Source organism: Gouania willdenowi, chromosome 21 (assembly GCF_900634775.1).
Source record: "Gouania willdenowi chromosome 21, fGouWil2.1, whole genome shotgun sequence".
NCBI classification, from domain to species: domain Eukaryota; kingdom Metazoa; phylum Chordata; class Actinopteri; order Blenniiformes; family Gobiesocidae; genus Gouania; species Gouania willdenowi.
This window is the reverse complement of record NC_041064.1, coordinates 13,787,615-13,807,731: the sequence shown is the minus strand read 5'-3', so window position 1 is coordinate 13,807,731 and position 20,117 is coordinate 13,787,615. Positions and strand designations below refer to the sequence as shown.

Here is a 20,117-nt window from a genome sequence, read left to right as displayed (position 1 = left end):
TGTGTCCTTGGGCAAGACACTTCACTAACATTGCCTAGTATGAATGTAGTGTGTGAGTGAGTGTTGGTGGTGGTCGCAGGGGCTGATGGCGCACTATGGCAGCCTCGCTTCCGTCAGTCTACACCAGGGCAGCTGTGGCTACAATAGTAGCTTACCACCACTACAGTAAGTGAGGCGTGAAAGTATAATGTCTTAATTCTGTAAAACTGGGGCGGTGTTTAGCTCAGTGGGTAGAGCGCCCGCCCCATGTACAGAGGCTATAGCTCCTCACCTGCAGCGGGTCCAGGCTCGATTCCCGGCCTGGGACCCTTTCCTGCATGTCATTCCCTGCTCTCTCTGACCCCCCTTCCTGTCAAGCAACTGTCATATAAAGGCCACTAGAGCCAAAAAAAATCCTTTAAAAAAAAAAAAAAAAAAAAAATTCTGTAAAACGCTTTGAGCGTCTATGATAAAGCACTATATAAAATCTAATGCATTATAATATTATTATATTATTCCTTATTTTGTAGAACCAGCTCTTCAAGAAGCTTGCACTGTCAGTAATTTAAAGGTTATAGAAACTATAAAGCATATCTAGAAATCTAAAAGCTCTTTTATCTTGTTATGCTGCGATAAGTTTCAGATGCCAGAAGAGCTTTTCTGGTCCATCGAGCGGTTCTTTCACACTGTAAGCTTAAAAATGTCAACATTGGACGTCTTAACAGTGTTTCTGTGTCTCTTTTGCAGTCTGTGCTTTTATCTCTCTGCACAGATCTACAGGTAGCTCAGGCTTTGGAGATGACGATTCCTGATCTGGCAGTTTCAGACATTTTGACTGACATTATCTGTCTGGTCCCTATCTTGGTTGTTCTGTCAGTTTATTCTCTTGAGTTTTCCAATTTTTTTTTTTATTATTTAAGTAAAACTTTTTTATTTAAGATGTGAGCGCCCTGACTGTGTCGCAGTGTGCAGTGTAAAATATACATTAATTGAAGTCATTTTAGGATGACTAATAGTATGAAAAAAGGCTACTGTATATCACAGCATCTCAAAAAAAGAACCTAACTGTTTTTTTTCTAGCAAAATATCAAAAATAAAAAACAATAATTGAATAGAAGTAGAAGACTAAATACATCAGATACTCATAAATGAGTCTGGATTTCATTACAGGAGCTTACCAAATCTTGATTAAAATTATTTAATCTCAGCCAACAATGTCAAAGCCCTGTTCATCTTATCTAAAAAGGAAATAACAAGCAATTACAGAAAAAAAAATTCTTGTCGCTGCCTGTAACATCTGTAGTTGTTTGCATTAGCGATAGTCCATGCCTTTTGAAGACGGTGCCTCTAATTGCTCCCATGAGGGTGCACATGGCGAACAGTATTCGTCAGATGAGGATAAAGTGACGTGTATTGATTTGAGTATGAGGGCAGGATCCCATTAAGGATTTCCCCAAACGGAAATGCCCTGCTCTCTTCTCTCCTTACAGTGCAGAACACGGCCATGCTAGTAGCAAAGGTGCTTTTTCATGTGCTGTGTCTGATGTCCACGGGAACATTTACTGTGCTGTTGGATCAACCCTGTGGTGTAGCAACAACACAGTATACCAGGAAACTCTATAGCACCAAAAACACTGAGTGGAAAGCAAGGAAGAATAATGATCTTAATAAATTCAATAAAAAAAAACTATCATGAAGACCCTGTAGGCTTTACACATATGATATGAACCGTTCTTCCAGATACAGTTCAGTTTAACATTTTCTCCTTTTCTCCTTTAAAGGGGACATATTGTGAAAAATCTACTTTTGCAAATTTTTTGATCACATATGAGGTAACTTGAGTGTCCACCAGCACACAAAATGTGAAATAAAAGTTGTTTGTTCGTGGTCTGTGTAAGTGTTATAACGCAGAGAAAATTGCTCCGTTTCATATTTTCCACATTTGTGACATCACAAGTAAAATCGTGAATCAGCGTTGCCAGATCAGATTGACAATTTCCAGCCCAATCACATCTTAGAACCCGTCCATTCCAATAAAAAGCAGCCCAAACACGAACCACGAATCTGGCAACACTGTGTTTGTGACACAATGCGACGCAGCGGTTGGACAAAGCAGCGGACTATCACCTTCAATGGACTATTCCTGGAATCTCTGCATGAGATGATGACAAGAAAGCAACGTAGCAGCTCCAGTAAGTGTTTGAAGCAGCGCATGCACATCATGATCATGAAACAGTGTTTTTCTGACTCACAATCACAATAGCTGCTTAAATAGCCGTGTTTTACTGTAATGTGCAGTTTTTTGGCTGAAAACAATAACAAGAGTGTGTGAATAAAAAAACAAAGTCGCTAGTGATGATCAACTGTTGTGTGGAGTCCGCGTCTATAGACTCAAACAGCCCAGTTTTAGAATTGGTCAGAAAGTGACAGAAAACTCCAGAAAACAAGCGGGTTTGGGAAAATAAACCTCAAATACTATGTTGTTGGGGTTCTTAAAACAAAAGGAGATGGGTGAAAAATAGCATAATATGTCCCCTTTAAAAATTGATTTAGCAAACAAAAAGAACAATTGTGTATATTTCTTATATCTTTTAATGGCTTATAATGATTATTTGGTTTAATTTTATTTTTAAAACTGTGCTTTTTCTTTCATTTATTGGTATTTTCTACGACAGTGGCTCAAGTGCCTCCTTTCTCTTATTTCTAAATCCACATACCCCCTTTCTCCGACTACATCATTTTGCTCTAAATACTTTGAAAAAACAAGTATAGAGCATTGAGATGGAATGAATAAGTGATAACACACATTTTAAAGAATCGAACTGTGTAAGTAAGTGGAATGAAACAGTATTTATTTCCTTCTGAATAGATTTATTTCTATAATTTTTATCATTTCTGGTCATCTCTCACCTGGTGTGGGACCAAGACTGACCTTTGTATTTTGAGTTCATGTTCTAATCAATATTATTTTTATCATCATTATTATGATGATCATTTTTAACTAAAACCCATATTCTAAATGCTTTCATTCATTAATTTTCCACTTTCTCTCTCTCAAGTACCGTACCCCATTTGAGAAACACTGTTCTATGATATCTATATTTTTATTTATTGGGATTCAAATAATGTTTTATTAATAATAAAAAAAGAATTATTATTCGAAGGTGAAATTAGTTGAGAATTACTATATTATTGCACAAATTCTGTTTTTAAATGTTTTTCTAACATTCTCTAACCCCCCTTTGCTTTTTGAATGTTGAATGCTACTGTTTTCCATCAACATGCTTGCTTCAATTATGTTGTTTAGCTCACTGAAAAGCTAAAGTGACGTTTTAGTGAGTCTAATACGCTCAGAGCAGTGTGTTTGAGCGCGTTTATCAATCATTTACTACTGATTCCTTTTGTCTGGAAATGTTGCTCTAAATGTTAGACATTCAAACCTAATCAGGACGAGAGAAAGCAGCGACAAAACATAGAGATATACTATTACCGCAACAAGCAGTCAAATGGGTAGGGAATGTATGCTAAGGTTGTTTTAATGTTGCTAATGTGAGACTTGACTAGCGTTAATTACATCACACAACACTACAGTCGGACGTCTTTCGTGTTGCTGTCAGGAGAAATGAGTCATTCCAGGATTAATGATGTCTGGCTTGCTTCTATAAACAGGATTCAGTGAGCAAGCAAATACAGCCACTCTGTGGTTACAACAGCTTAGGATAATACTGAGGCTGCTTCTCTTCAGCAGTAGCAGCGAGACAATACTTGTAGTGGAAATGTATATAACGTGATATGTTTAATGTATTACTAATGAACAAAATATGTGCACATTTATTTATTTTTTAAAAAAAAAAAGGAAAAATAAACTACTTTTTGTTTTTGTTTTTTTTTGCAAGATTTTATACCTTAAATGCAACCCATAGGGAGCAGCCACATGAAGTTGTTGATGTTTACATTAGGAGCATCATTATTGTGAAAATACAATTATTTCTTTGTTCCAATCAAGTTTTGACATCAAAGTTTAATCTTAAATGTGGCTGCTGAGTGCAACAGACAGTTTGTAGTGGGACATCTCCCCTGTCCTGTACTGTGTTGACTTTGCTGTTGTTTGTGATCTTAATGTGTACTTCCTGTTGTCTGTGGCCTTAATGTGTGGGCTTCTGATTATAATGTCTTGTTTGCTTTTAATGGCACCATCAGCCTGTCCAGGGACAACAGATGGAAATTAGCCTGTGGCCAAAATCTGACATTTGTACATATTTTATATGTTCATCAATACATACTGTCCATTTTCTAATTGAATAAACATAGGCTACACACATACAGTACACAACATTAAATACCTCCATTGCAAACTCAGTTGATCAATCTCACATCAAATAAACAGCTCAATAATCAATAACCAATTCTCAGGGATATTCTTGTCATGCTGCTAAGCAGTGTTATTTTATTTGCTGCAAATCTGACTAAATTAAATGTGGCAACAACAAAAAATGAAGTAAATAATTTCCTCTTAGAAAGTTGTGAAGCCTTTGGAAAACCAAAAATGTGGGCCTTTAAAGCATTGACAACTTCTCATCAAAAGCAAATATCCAACATTAGCAAACAGAACAAACAAGTTCAGAAGAGACTGTAAGGGTTAACTGCTTCATGCTGCATGCCTTGGACTTTTCTTTTCTGTGTTTAGAGCCAAGCCGATGCTTGCAGGCACTGAGGTGGGCTGCCACACTGTGAACCAGAGTGTGCCACATGTTCAGTGGAGCACCAACTCTGCCAGTCCCTCATGAAATATTCATTACTCTGAGCCAATGGAAAAGCTGTGATGATTCCAGTTAGGGTGTTGTGTTTCTGCCCGGCCACAGTGACACAGCAGCTCGATGGGAGGATGGAAGGTTAGGGGCTTCAGGCCCTCAGGGTTAAGCACTTATCTCAGTAAATGTCAAAATAAGACTGTATTTCATTGTTTACTGCTGACAGATGCTTATTTACAATTGACTTTTACTTCAATGAGCTAATCTGTCAGTTAACCAGTTGATAAGTTCTCATTTCTCTGTTGGTTTAATTGACTTTTCACACAGAAAAGACATGTGTGCATTACACAACACGATAAATGATTGCATAAGAAAGAACGTGTTTTAATTTCTCTGCTGTAGGAAGGTGGATCGACCTTTAAAGTCTTCGAAACAGCTACCATGAATATATTACATGTGAACCTCGTCTTGATAATAACGGAGGGATTCTACAGACATTTGCCGCTAAATTGGAAGGATTTTTATGATGACACACTGGAACCCTGTGGCCCTAAAATTGATTAGACATTCAGAAGATAGATGCACTGACGAATAGAGTAGAAATACATAAAACAAGTATATTTTTTGCCCATCTAAATGGACACGCTGAGCTGAACATGTGTTGAACAAACAAGATATTGATTTATCTGTACAATGTGAATATATGCCAGATGTTTAGACTGATCCATTGTATCATATATTTGACAAAGTCACTGTTTTACAAAGTATAAGGAATAGGGCCTCCAATTCTCCCGGAAATGCCTTACATGCATGTTTTGGGACAATATCACGCATTTACATACACACTATTTTTCATCTAAAACAGGTGACTGAATGTCGAGGAAGTGTGACTAATGGACCAATTCCGCCCATTCAAAATCTTGTGCTACATGTTAAGGTTGGAGTAGTAACCATGTTATCCTGTGATTAAAAATGCATGCGGAGCTACATCTGGAGTGTGTTTTGAATATGTTGTGATAAACAAGCAGTAGACCCGGTTCATACAGAATACCGGTATATATTTTCGTTATGATATGAATTTTAATATACCGGTGTATTTGATTACACAACATTCGGAACGCTACGCTGTGCCGCGTTTCAGACCGCACCCTTTTTAACATTGCACTTCTAAATAGATAAATAGTACCTGTCCTTAGGGAGGGCTGCTGATGGTCACAATTAATGCAATAAATAAATTCATTTATTTAATTGCAATTACAAAATATGCATTGTTGTCTATAAAAGATTGCACTTCCTGCAGTGTTAACCTTCCCATACCAACAGTATGTGCACACAAAGAGAGAAAAATTTTAAAAAGAAGGTAGCGCTCTGGTGTTAGTTGCGGTGAAAATCATAATCATACAGTACGTGTAAATGAATAAGAAAGACGCAATTGAAATCTCTGAAGCTGCATATGAGCATGTGCCTGCGCAACAACTACCAAGTCAAATTTCATGTGCTTTTTTTTTTTTTTTATCTGTACTCGGCAAAATAAACATTTCTGATTCTGATTCTCAACCAACAGAAAATGCTGTGAACAACTGATTACGCATGAAAAAGTAAAAAAAAAAAAAAAACATCATATACCGTGAAACCGTTAGAATTTAGAAAAATGCCATGATATACATTTTTGGTCATACCGCCCAGCCTAATTTCAGTTGTAACAAAGGAGAGCGTGGGAAACAGTTATGGGACGCAAGCTTGATCACCCTGTAGCTGGCCACCTTTGATGAGGGTGTCAAAACACCCCCGTGATTCACTAAGGAACACTCCTGATGATGTGTCCCAAATTACATTCTTCCGATATCTGAGGCACAGCTCCTATGCCACTCTCAAATATTAACCTCATGTGACATGTCTTTTTAGCACAAAAGACAGTGTAACATCACGTCATGTTTAATGATTCTAACCATCCTGTTTTTGTAAATCATCTGAAGCATATAAAAATGTAAACGGATAAACCCTTAAACAGAATTTGGGAAAATACAAAACAAAAAGTCAGAGGCCTTAAATATAATTAATAGATGATGTACTTGCTTCTACCAGGCCTACTTCTCTTCCTTATGTATCTCTTACACAAGCATGTTCTGTGATGAAAGGCTAAAGCAAACCAGAATACTATTCACCCCTCCTACTGCCACCTCTGCTGCAGTCACATTCATTCAAGTGTTTCCAGTCAATGAAGCCTCACGAACACCGAAAGTTACCTGTCGGCTTTCACGCTGGGAAGACGAAGAGGACGAGACACTCTTGTGAACTGGTGTGGAGCTTTTGATGGATGTTCGGTCCTCAGAGCTGACGGTGCGCCCGTGGGGGCCTCTCTGGTAGTGTTGGTGATGAGACATGCTGGGTGGACTGGGCGGACCTCCCTCAGCACTGGGCCCCACAGAGTCTAAGCATCTTTTGAACACTTCCTGCTCACTGGTGATCTGAAACACAAGAGTCAGGAAGTTACGGCGAGCGTGTTCCTCATTACTTTATTTGCACTAAAATGGACTCCAAGCTCTCTCTGGGCAATAAAAACGGTGAAATCGGTCCCCTGCAAGTGGCTTTGTGCTACTAGTTTTCAACATGCTTCTCATTACATGTGTACTACGGTATAATCCTTTCATTATGTGTGCTGGAAAACCTGTGTCAATCAGGATTAGTCAGCACACAGATCTGAAATTTTATTGCTAATTTCCAATTCATCCGATAAAGAGGAAAGACATTCTGACTAATGTGTTGCCTATAAATCTCTGCTAAATACTAATCAGATAATTGTCTTACAGTGAAAAAAAAACTCAACATCAATACAAATTGGGGTAATTAATATTTTAAGAGCAGTCCCTGCCTCAACTCCTCTGTGACTGAGAGCGTCCCACTGAGATGTTTTGCAACATCCATCATTTCACCTGTAATTACCACTTTAATAAAGACTTTATTAAGATAAGAAAGCACAATCAATAATGTGTTATTGGAAACTGTGAGAATGAACACCATCAAATACAAACCACGGCTGTCGCTTGGGAATGTTCTGACCTTGTAACTTTTCAGGGGTTATAGGTCAAGCCACTTATTTTTTTTTTTTGCATAATTTCATCAGATTTAACATGTTTTCTGTTTAGACAGCACCGTGCAGCTTTTTTCCCATAGTCATTGAGCTGTGCTGCTCCATGCTGACGCCCAGAACACAGCCTGCTGTGAGACAGTGTAATGGAGCTCTCTCGAGGTCTCAGCAGAGGTAAGACACACATTGATTGCAAGAAAACAAACAAATAAGCCCCCTCCCCCCATAGTTTGGCCGTTAGATTCTAAAGAGTAAATACTAATCTACGTTTGATAAAACAGTTTAGTGGTAATACTGGGATTTCTGACTGAAAAATGTTGCATTTACCTTGATGTACTCAGAAACGGATGATCTCGTACCATTGATAAATAATAAAAACAAAATGACATCAAACACATTTATTGTTCAATAAAATAGAACTTATATTTAGCTAATATATCTGTATATATTGTGTGTTGATAATCTGGACTAAGAGTTTGAAATATCATCTATCTATCTATCTAATAAATCTAAAAAAGCTCAAACTAAAAGGATCTTATTTAGTGTATAAATGGATGATTACAGTGACATAAACTTTAATAATGCACTTTTAAAGTTTTAAATAAATGTTATGCATTTTTAAATCCCCTTTAATCTAAATGTGCTCTAAATAAAGCTCTTATAAATTGCACCTTGGGGGACAAATAAAATTGAATTAACAAATTTGAATTGAATTGAACAATGTACAGTATACTTCAAGTTTTAGTTTAGGCGTCATTCTTCTCTTTCTAGGTCTTAGGAGAACAACTGTGGAATAACCATAAAAGGGGAATTGATTGAAAAATGATATTTTAATGAGGGTGTTTGATTATTCATGATTGTTATTACTTTATTTAACGCCCAATGAGAGATGGAGAGAACCACCGGCAGACCCTGAAAAGAAGGAGCAAGTGGTTCAGAAAATGTATGAATGGATTATTATTTTATTTTAAATAATAATAAACAGCTCTGTTTTTATTCATTACATTAGGGGTTGTACAGTATCAAGAAAAAAACAAAAACAGAGGACTTGGAAAAAAAACAGTCAGGTGGGTCAATACTCGACCAAACCGTTGTGGTGCTATATAGTATTTACTGTAGCCTACATCCTGGGACCTCCCCTGGTTCAACTGCCAGATGTTTCTGGAAGGTTTTCCTGTATGTAGAGGAAACCCAGTCAACTGAGCATGCTGCACGTCACAGCAGCCAGTGTGTTCACATTCAAGCGTGCACTATCCTCCTCACACTGTAATCTATAATTCATTTTTTTAAAGAGCGTCATCATCCCTGCACTGACTTAAGCCTGCCCTGATGCAAGCTACAGTAAGACAAGACACTTAGTCCACTCAGATTAGTTATCCACTTAGCCTATTTATACTGTCACTGCCCTTGACCTAATAAAAAATAACTATAGGATAAGAATGGTGGTAACCTCCTCACTGCATTAAAACACCGATAATCAGGCCAGTAGGGCAGTAGGATGTAGTGTTACTGTGGTGAGTAACAATGACTGACATAACGTGACATTATTATGAGCATTTCAAGACTGAAAAGGATGGTTTGAAAACAAAAAGGTATAAAATATTTATAATAAATGGCATATAGCTCCATAAAAGTAGCAAAATAAAGCAGCGACTGTCATAAAAGGTCTAACGATAGTAACAGTACTGCTCCAGGCAAAACCATGACGAAGAGTGTCCTATAGGGGCTTGATTAGCCACAAACTTTTTGTTTTAAATCCAGGCGGAATAATTAGGGTCACTGAAGCAGGAAGATAAGGAAGGACCTGCCCTGGAGGTGCTACAATCGTTTAGAAACAAAAGTCTGTTACCGTCTGTTTACGGTTTGCTTGAACAGTTTCAAAAGAAGCTCAATGCTTTCTCTGGCCCCAATAGTTATAATCATCCATTGAGATTTCCCCCCAAAAAGCCAATGCAGCCTCTATGCTATCCACAGATGTCGTAATGTGGTATTTAATGTGTTAAATTTGATTGATTTGTAGGAATCTTTTTAGTTTTGGCCATAAGGTTATTTGGTTTTTCCGTTTGAACATTTGATTGGCTCCAGCGTTAGATATTTAACAGTATTTGGTGTTCAGGGTGCTACAAGACAGAAGGAGCCCTTAACTTATGTGGTGGAACAGTAGCCCTAGTATTCACTTGGCCTGGGGTCGACATTTTCTGAATGCCTCATTTTGAACACTACACTTTGAGAAAGTGAGCTAAAAATATTTTATTGGACTGACGCAATTGTATCATGAAATACAAATGAAAATGAAACTTCTGGAGTTATTTATTTACCGGTTCTCAACCTTGGAACACTGTGGCAAATGACGGCTTAGAAAACAGGAAAGTCTGTTGATAATCTTGCCATTGCAGCGTTTTTGCCCATGATGCAATTCTCCTTCTAAGCAACAGACACTGTGCTCACTATATCATTTCCTCATATATCTCTTATAATACCAGCCCTGTCATCAAATGTGTGGATAAAGGGGAAACTTTCACTTCCTTTTCCTGTATTTCTGATGCACAGCAAAACGCCTATCGTCTCAAAAACATAAAGCTTATTTTGGCCTGAAACCTCTGAGAAAACATGGGAATTTGGAGAGAAGACGTCACAATAAAATATAAAAAAAAAAAACTTCAAAATAAACTTTTTGAAAACTATATACAGTACATTATGATCAGAGCAGTTTTTACAAATTGAACACTATGAGATTTAATATTCAAACAAGAACATTGAAACTAAAACAGTCGAGTTATCTTGCGCTTCAATCATAAGGTACAAAGAAATTCCACAGTTCTTTTCAACTGTTGTTCCTCTTTTTACAGCTTATAACATGATCATCACTAATTTAACACCAAAACAAATACGACAACAGATGTGTGGAGACGTGAAATGCCCTCCGTTGACCAGGATTCAAATGACCGACTTTTAAAATACTAAACGTTTTTGTCAACCAACAACAGATGATGAAAAACAAGACTAGCAGCATATGTCCCAGACGGTGCATGGTCTCGTGTTTGTAAAACTGTGTCTGTTGATCAAAGCACTTCCTGTGGAAAAACCTCCTGCGCTCCCCCGGTGCTACACGTGGCTCCTCAGGGATGAGCTGGCAGAACACAAATTTCATGTACTCAGACATAAGGTGACAATTAAGTGATTATAATCGAATTAAAGTAGAAGAAAGTTAAGTTTTTATCTTGAAACTCTTTGATTGATGGTTGGAGATTATTTGGCTAAAAAAAATTGATGAGATCACCATTATCTACTAATATTGCTAATATTCTTATCATTTTGGATGCATCTAGTACCGTAATCGAATCTATTTTATTTGATAACTGTTACAAACTGACAAAGGTTACAAACAAACAAGTAACCAACTAGATAAATATGAAGAGTGGCAAAGTTTCGTCTTTGTAAACAATGCTACAATCCCTCAGGCTTCACAGTTGTTTTATGCCCTTGCTGGTGAATAAGAGAAGTGTTAAGTGAAGTGTAAAGTCAGACTTCAGGGATCATTAGAGAATCAGAAATAGAGACATGACTATCAACTGTCCTGACAGAGAGGAGACGGACAAAGAGGCAAAAAGAAAAGACTCCAGGAGTTCCACTTTCTCTCTGTTCGAATGGAGGAAGACTTTTGAAAAATCAAGCGTCACACTAGGCCATAATGACTCGGCAAAGGAATAAAAAAGGAAAATCTAAACATCAGGAACTATTTCTGAGATGACACTCGTTACCGCACACTAGGGGTGTTGAACAAAAAATCAATTCGGCGATAAACCTCAATATTACGTCGCGCGATTCTCGTATCGATTCAAAATGCATGCATATCAATTTTTTCTTTCTTAAAAAGTCTTTTCCACTGCAGGAGAATCGCATCGCCAGATGCCAGGCAATACACACCACGACCGCACACAAATAAACATGGACAACGAGGGCGTTACTTATTATTATTATAAAAATGTAATAACATCCCACACCAAATGATGTCCACCAAATCCAAAAAAACACAAAATTCCTTTAATAACGATCATTCTACGACTCCACGTTTCTGGAGTTTCAGCAATGTTTTGATTCTTTACATTCAGGTACAACAGGAAGCTAAAAAGGATGTACTTCCTGTGAGCAGCACATTCCCTTATTTTATTTATTTATTCTTGTATTAAAATAAAAAAAAAACACTGGATGGGACAAGTTGTCAGACTCTACAAATGTTACATCATCCATGGAGAGCTGGGATTCTATAACTGTAGCTATATTTTTGCCTGTGTTGAAAAAGTTGAGGTATTTATATTGAGAACTAATTTTCCGTATGAATTCATATTACGGTACTAGTCACTTCTGTCACTGTCTTTGTTTATGAAATATAAAAGAAAACTACAACTTTAGAACTACCAAGCAGCAAATAGGTGAGTGATGGTGTTAAATATAGTCGTTGAAACTAACAACAACAAAAAAGACACATTATTGTATCTAAGTCTATATTTTAAGCATATGTGTCAAACTTAAGGCAAATTTAGAGCATCCATTTCTGCCCACGGTGCAGTAGAAAGTAATGACGGAGAAAACATGAATCACTGTGTAAATTACTAAATACATCAGAGTCTCTTTACCTCCACAGTATTTGCTAATCACAACAAAACGCTTCAGTTTTAAAAAATCATGCAATTTCCTAAATAAAATCCCAGGAAATTACACAAAAAATTACAACATTTTGAATAGAAGATCCAGCACTATCTGTCATTTATTGCTAGAGTATTGTAGGTGCCTTACAAATATATATATATCGGTTATACGTTAAAATGCAAACTAGGACATGCAAATGTTGAAATGTCTCTTTCTTTTCTCCTCCTAACAATCTGCAGCCCACTTGAGATCAAACTAATCTGAGCAAATAATGAGAGCGACACCCCTGGTCTAAAGGCTAAACTTTCAAACCTTGTGCGTGAATGTCTAATTACACGATCTTCTAATTTATTGAGCAAAACTAAAAAAAATAGGTTGTCATATACTGTAAACCAGTGATTCTCAACTGGTGGGTCAGGACCCAAAAGTGGGTAAAAAGCTGGTAAAAAATAAATAAATAAATAACTAAAGTCTCTCATGTTGGACCTTGTCTTATATTTGAAAAAAAAAAACATTTCTTTTGACAGGAATGCTGTGAAATGCATGTTGCACAGGAAAATAAAGAGATTTATGTTTTAAAAAAAGAGAATGTGTGTTATTGAATGAATGTGTTCTGAAAAATGTGGGTAGTGATTTATTGGCCGTGGAAAAATGTGGGTCCCAGGGTGAGACCAGTTGAGAACCCCTGCTGTAAACAATATAGTTACGGTACAGAATCTAGCTAATCTTAATAATTATTTCAATAATAAATATCAACTTTGGACATGTTTTTTGTACTCGTTTCCAATGTATTCTGAGAAGAAAGAATGTGACAGGCAGCACATCACAGAATCAATGGATGACGATCGATTCCAAATCTATTGAGGAAAGCGTGTAATGAGTAGATGAACTGAGCTTTTTCTTTTTCTTCTTCTTTTTCGCTCTCTTCATTTTATGTGACACAATTCCGTCACAAACGTCTGCAAAGTCACAGACTGACCTTCAGATGGAAATGAGACGCTGAGTGATGGTGTGGAGCAACCCTGTGAGGGACTGAAGTTGGCCAACTTTCAATTAGTTGCCATTTCATAACTGATGACACAAAGGTGGAGGGGGGATAGGGTGGGGGGGGGGGGGTGGTGGGGGAAATAATGAGGAAAGGTCAAGTTGAGGAGTCAAGCTCTATAGTTCACTATTGGCCAATTCTTTTAATGGTGCTGCAGGAGAAAAGCCTGATGCCCAGTGAGTGAGGTGAACATGTCAGTGACGCATTGGGTCAACATGATGAAAGTCACTCTCAGAGTTGTTACATTACATTACATTACAATACATTACTCCACTGTGGTGCATCAATGAGTGACAGCAGATGATCCTCTCACACAGTGGAGGAGTTACCATCCTTGTTATGTCAGACAGACTGTCAGCAGTGACTGGTTGGTTACGTCTGACTGGTCCTCGGTGAATCACTGTGGATGTGGGTACAAAGGGAAGGGATGGGGATGCTGGGGTCTCCTTCATAAGCAGGCTGTAGACCCTCAGTGTTGGAATGATGTTACATGCAATGATGGCACTGAGAGCTGGGTTCGTGAAGAAAGAAGAAGAAGGAGGAGGGGGTGGGAAATAGGAGATGAACGCTCAGATGCTTACCACAGATCACGGAGTGATGATGATCATGTCTGTACAGTTATTGGCGCAGGAAACAATTGGGGGGGTCTCCCTTGGCTGAGCTGAGACTCTCACTTAGCCCCTCCACAGACGGGCAGCGTCCCCGTAGCTCCACATAGATTAGACTACGTCCTCCTAGTGTGTAGACGTGTGTAACCTCCGGAGGCTGGAACAGTATGGAAAGTCTAAAAAGTGCTGTGTTTGCCCGTTTCCTTCAATGCGGGGCTGTGATGCTCATCACAGATCAGCTCCACTCCGCTCGCTCCTCCCTGCAGCAAGACGGGCTTTGAGCGGGAAACAATCAACGGAGTGGATCATGGACCGGAAGTGACCGGCCACGTGTAAAACATGGCGACGGACGAAGGTTGGGGAATTGTTACAGCCAGTGTTTCCCTGACTTTTAGAAAGTGTCTATGTGTACGGTTAGGGTTAGGTTTAGGTTATAACCCAATATCGCAACAATTTTTAGGGTTAGGTTTAGTATTAGTCACGTGACCTAAACTGGCCAATGACTCACCTATCACGTGACCTAAACTTGCCAAATAGGGGCGAATGCGTTCACATAGATCAGAGGTTCCCATTCTTTTTTTGTCCCATTTACCCCCTTTGCATTTTTGTCAAAACATGTGTACCCCTCCCTGATAGCACACATACATCTGAATGAAGTTGCACTGGCGAGACGTATTATGGAGAGCGTTTGCTCATTGGGCAGACTTCGCGGAGACATCGGCGCGTTTGGCCGATGTTTGAACGATTGGTTCAATGATGCTCAGCGCGGCCTCACTATGGCAAGCCCTTTTAACATTTAATTAGATATCTGAAATTCAATTGCAGATATCTGCAATTCAATTTTGACATATGGCAATTCTAATTCATGATATCTACAATTCAATTGTTACATGTAAAAATGTAATTGCAGATATCTGCAATTCAATTTGAATGGAAGTCAATGGCACATTTTTACATGTAACAATTGAATTGCAGATACCTATCTGTAATTCAGTTTCTACATGTCGAAATGACATTTTGACATGTTGAAATATATTTGTTACGTGTGAAAATGGCTTTACAGATATCTTGAATTAACATTTCAACATGTCAAAATTACATTTGAACATGTTCAATTGTAATTTCCACTAGTGAAAATTAAATTGCTACATGTCCGCCAGACTTATTAAATGTTAAAAGGGCTTGCCATAGCCTCTCTACAGCTTATATTAACCTTTATTTAGCTCAGATCATTCAATTAGTATAAATATCTCCATATCCATATTTGTCAAGGACGTGGCATTTCTTCACATGTAGCCAACCATAGTTAGCCAAAAAGCAAATGACCTCCATGGTGGTAATAGTATCATCATCTTTATTTGTTTTTTGTCCATCTGTTCGCAGGTTTATGTCAATGTTAATTAACAGAACTTCAACCAATGATTGACCATATTTAAGATTCCATTAAAATTTGGAGGTGATCCAGATCAAATGACTGATTCTGGATGTGGATCGGATCAAGATTGCTCATTTCATCATGATTTTTCAAAAAAAAAAAGAAAATGAGGTTGTCCATACATTTGGACCAATGGTATCGTTATTAATGGGGTAGAAATGTCTTACAAGCCTTTAAAGCAGAGATCACTAACCTTTCTGAAACCGCAAGCTACTTCAAATATACTGAATTAGTTCTCCTAATTCATGCACTTGTTTAATTTTCATTACACTTCAGAGAAAATCATCATGTTCCTATTTTACTCGCCTCTAACTCACAACTTATAACTAACCGTGAAACATGTAACATTTGTACAAATGGACAATTATGTAATATTTTTTGTAATATTAATAACGAAAATCCACATTGCCCTACAGTTTTCTAATATGTTTTATATAAAATGTTTTTTTTGGTGGACTTCTGTTAAGGCACATATTAGCTGCTTCACAGCAACACAATAAGGTCAAATAGCCCATCGTGATAAGGCACTGAAACCATTATGTCTGGATTAGTTACTTTTTAAACATACCCTCCAGCTGTATGGTTGCTTAGCAACAGAAAATCGATAGAATGGGATGTTATTGTAAAGATCGAAAGTGTTTGAAGTACCTCAAGTACATGCAATTAAAAAGACCGTATTTTAATTATCAAACATGCTTTATTGAAATGAAAACCTGGTAATGTATATAAACATCTTAAGAAGAATTTTTGTGCCTCTGATGTATTTTGATTGACATTGAGATATTTCATTGACTTGTAAATGAAGGCGTTTAGCTCAATATGTCATGGTTACTGACACTGAATCCCAAATTTCTGTTCAAACCAAACAACCTAAAAACACAGAAATCCATTTGTTTAACATACAAATAATACATGTGTAAAGAAATAACCTACTCCGTGCTTTTCATTAAGGGACATTTGTAGTCATTTCTTTTTCATATATATATATATATATATATATATATATATATATATATATATATATATATATTTTCCCCCCTACGGCTTCACTAAATTGCAGTGTTTTGTCATCTGTACATCACGTTTAAAACCTTTCCACAGTTAGTGGTAAGAAATTACTATATGTTGACACTTTTTTTGTAACCACATGTCAACAGCTGAAATGTAAATAACTTATCCACTGATACTATTATTATTATCACATAAATACATGTAAATAAACAAAAAAAACAAGTATTCCCTGTTGATTTTCACATATATACACATAGATATAGCCTACCCAATAACAATACAGTGATTATAGGTCATCCCGTTATTGTCCTTAACGTAGCCTCATTAAATTTCCTTTAAAACTGGTTTGTTCCATAAATAATAATTGTAATTTAATCAATAATTTTACACCATAAACCAGTGGTTCCCAACCTTTTTTTGGATCGCGACCCCATGTTGATATTAAGAATTTCTGATGATTTTCTTTCCAGAATTAGTTTTTGATTGTTTTTTATTACAAAAACAGAGTAATCAGGATTCAATTAGTTTTACTGCATTTAATTATCATTATTATTATTATTATTATTATTATTATTATTATTATTATTATTATTATTATTATTATAACTAGATTAATATTAATCAAAAGAATACAGTTGTTTCAGATTGGGTGTTGTTTTAATTTGAAAAAGAATAATAGTGAATAAACGAAAATGTATTTTTAATCAGAATTTTTTATTTTTTTTCTTTTATTACTAGACATTTCAGGCGACCCCAATTCAAATCTAGGTGGTGACCCCACATGGGGTACCGACCCCAAAGTTGAAAAGCACTGCCATAGACTAACACACAAAAACTCTTTCTAGTTGTGGGTATATTATTATTCTTAAAATGTAATTAACGACAATAAATCGTTTACAACCCAAATGCGTAACAGTTAAAAATATATTTATTTTTCACTCGTTTTCAAATTTTCCAGAAGAAAACATCAATGAAAGGATGAATGAGTCGAACAACTAATTACGGTTGTACGTTGCACAACATGTGATCTTTCCTCTTTGGCCCCGCCCTGGTGTAACGGTCGTCTCGTGACGTTACGGGATGATGAAATGGTCAGCTGACTGATGACGTGACATTGAGCGTAGGAAACGGAAGGGAAGCACGTTATAGAAACGCTACTCCTACACATTTTTAAAGACTAACGACTCCTATAATTGGTCAAGAACATAAGGTAAGGTGTTTATGAAGAACTTATTGTGCGTATTTGATGGTTATAAATCATGTTTTATATCGTCGCTAAGCGACTGGAAGCTACCGGTGTCGGTTTTTCTTACTTACGCAACGTGGTCCTTTACCGGCGTTTCCCCATGAAGGTCCACATCCTCCTAACTTAACTTAAATACACGCATTGTGGTCATAGAATTACATTCATTCAATGTATAGGCTGTTCTCTACTTTTCTTTTGTTAGTTTTTTGTTTTTGTTATATAAGTAAATAGTTTTTTGTCCTTGTTTGGAGCCTAGACGTTGCATTTGATTTTGCTATACTATGATTACAGTTTTTAAAGACTTACTTTAATGCGCTTTCTATAGTAAAGACTTTGAGCTTGTTGTTCACTCCCGTTGTCTTTGTAGTTTCTGTGAAGGTCGTGAAGTTATCAAAGCTAAAGTAGAGTGCGCCCCCGTGTGGATAAATCAGGGAATGACTTGTACAATGTAAAAATGTAAATATATATTCTTCTCTGTAAAAGAAGCGTATGAACACAAAATGAAAACGTCAGTTACTTAACTTCAGTTTGTTTTTTTCTCTATAGGAACCATGCCTGGAGACATCAACAAGGGCAAGAAGGCATTTGTCCAGAAATGTGCCCAGTGCCATACTGTTGAGAATGGTGGAAAACACAAGGTTGGACCCAACCTTTGGGGACTATTTGGACGTAAAACAGGCCAGGCGGAGGGATACTCCTACACTGATGCAAACAAAAGCAAAGGTAATTATGGGCCGTTGATGCGTAACATTTAAGTAACCTGAGTAATGTTGCTGTTTGAGTTCACTGCCATTCACTGTGCATCTCTTTGCCCACAGGCATCGTCTGGGAAGAGGACACCTTGATGGTCTATTTGGAGAATCCCAAGAAATACATTCCAGGAACAAAGATGATCTTCGCTGGCATCAAAAAGAAGAACGAGCGCACGGACCTTATCGCATATCTGAAATCTGCTACATCGTGAAGTTCGCTGGTGTCGTCAGTTATTTATGCGCTGATAGATGACTTGAGACAAGGACTTGCAGTTTCTTTATTCAGCATATTAGAAAAAAGAAAGAATGAAACTAGTTTCAGAAGTGTTTTCATGACAAGATGTCATCTTTGTTGATGACGTAATCCCCCACCCCCACTTTATGTTGAGTAAATGATACCTCCAGGTTTTATGATGTTTATTGCATAAATTATTAATCTATATACTGTGCATTCTGAATGTAAAGATTGAAACTAATGGTCAAAAGTATTTTTTTATGAGCCTTTTTTTTTTTTTTTGGTTAATAATTGGTCTTAATATTTGTCTATTTTTTTTTGGATGACACTTCAATTGTCTTAAGTCATTTTTAACATGAATAAAACTGACAATTAATTATTGGTGTATTTTGAATGTGCAAAAAGTGTTAGTTTGCTGAGATTTCAATACTTGTTTTTCATATGTGACTTGCATGATAAAACACTATTCACAGAAATGTTTTCAGATTAAAAATAACTATAAAAACGCATGTATGGGTAATTTAATTTGTGTAGTATGTCACCAGTCACAGCTGAAATGTATTATATTTGTTTCCAAATCAGGCTTTTTGTTTCAGGTGAGATGTTTGTCAAGCAGGCCTGAATATAAAGATTGAAACTGTTTATAGTTTAAACAAGCATACATATCTAATTTCAGCGAGCTCATTTTGTTGTCTTTCAAATAATATGTTAAAGGTTTAATTTTTCAGGAAATTGACTTTGATCCCCTGACATGTTATGATTGCCAACTGTCAGTCTCTTTCAGAGGCATCTACTAAATGCTTTGATGTATCCCTACAAGTTATTTCATAGGTAATGCATCTACTGATCACTTTGCTGGGTTCTTATGAGTTCAGAGGAGGTAAACATAAGAGTTAACAGTGATGAGTAATGTGACAAAAATGAGTAACGGCCGCGGGTGGCAAAAAATTGGTTTGAATGTGGCAAGAAAAGTGAAATGTGCCAAAACAATGAAACATGTGGTATGTAATGGCTAAAGAGAGCTTAAATGAGCGAAATGTGGCAAACAACAGTAAAAATGTGGAACAAAATCTAGGGAATCAAGTGTTATTTAATGGGTAAAAGGTAGTTTATTTGGATAAAAGGTGGCAAAAAAATGGATAAAGTGATATTTGTTTGCAAAAGGAAGCTAAAATCTTTTTTTTTTTTTTAAACTAAAAAGTGAAAAGGGGCAAAAATTGGACGAAACAAGATGCGAAATAGAAAAAGGGGTTAAAAGTTTTGCTTTTTTAGGTTTGCTGGGGTTATCATTTAAATTAAGACATAAAGAGCCACATG

At 36.8% G+C, this 20,117-nt stretch overlaps 2 protein-coding genes across 4 annotated transcripts in view; one reads left to right on the top strand and one right to left on the bottom strand.

Annotated features, from left to right (window-relative positions):
* The window catches only part of osbpl6 (oxysterol binding protein-like 6), a 57,938-nt gene extending 43,562 nt beyond the window's left edge, over positions 1–14,376 (bottom strand). For all 3 annotated transcript variants that reach the window (XM_028436528.1, XM_028436526.1, XM_028436527.1), the window contains exons 1-2: positions 14,095–14,376; positions 6,977–7,198 (exon numbers count right to left, since the gene is read on the bottom strand). In XM_028436528.1, the coding sequence (XP_028292329.1) occupies positions 6,977–7,114 (138 nt within the window). In that variant the 5' untranslated portion in view covers positions 7,115–7,198; positions 14,095–14,376. The remainder of the gene's footprint in view (positions 1–6,976; positions 7,199–14,094) is intronic.
* A 3,263-nt stretch (positions 14,377–17,639) lies between these two features.
* On the top strand, positions 17,640–19,177 carry LOC114455095 (cytochrome c-like). The gene is made up of 3 exons (XM_028436109.1): positions 17,640–17,777; positions 18,360–18,536; positions 18,632–19,177. The coding sequence occupies exons 2-3, from the start codon at positions 18,365–18,367 to the stop codon at positions 18,775–18,777; spliced, it is 318 nt and encodes a 105-aa protein (XP_028291910.1). The 5' UTR covers positions 17,640–17,777; positions 18,360–18,364; the 3' UTR covers positions 18,778–19,177.
* Positions 19,178–20,117: the final 940 nt, after the last annotated feature.

Excerpts from the sequence above, each read along its gene's own strand:
- LOC114455095 (XM_028436109.1), top strand. The coding sequence starts at position 18,365 with ATGCCTGGAGACATCAACAAGGGCAAGAAGGCATTTGTCCAGAAATGT. Across the intron at positions 18,537-18,631 it reads TGATGCAAACAAAAGCAAAG|GCATCGTCTGGGAAGAGGAC; the intron begins GTAATTATGGGC and ends CTTTGCCCACAG.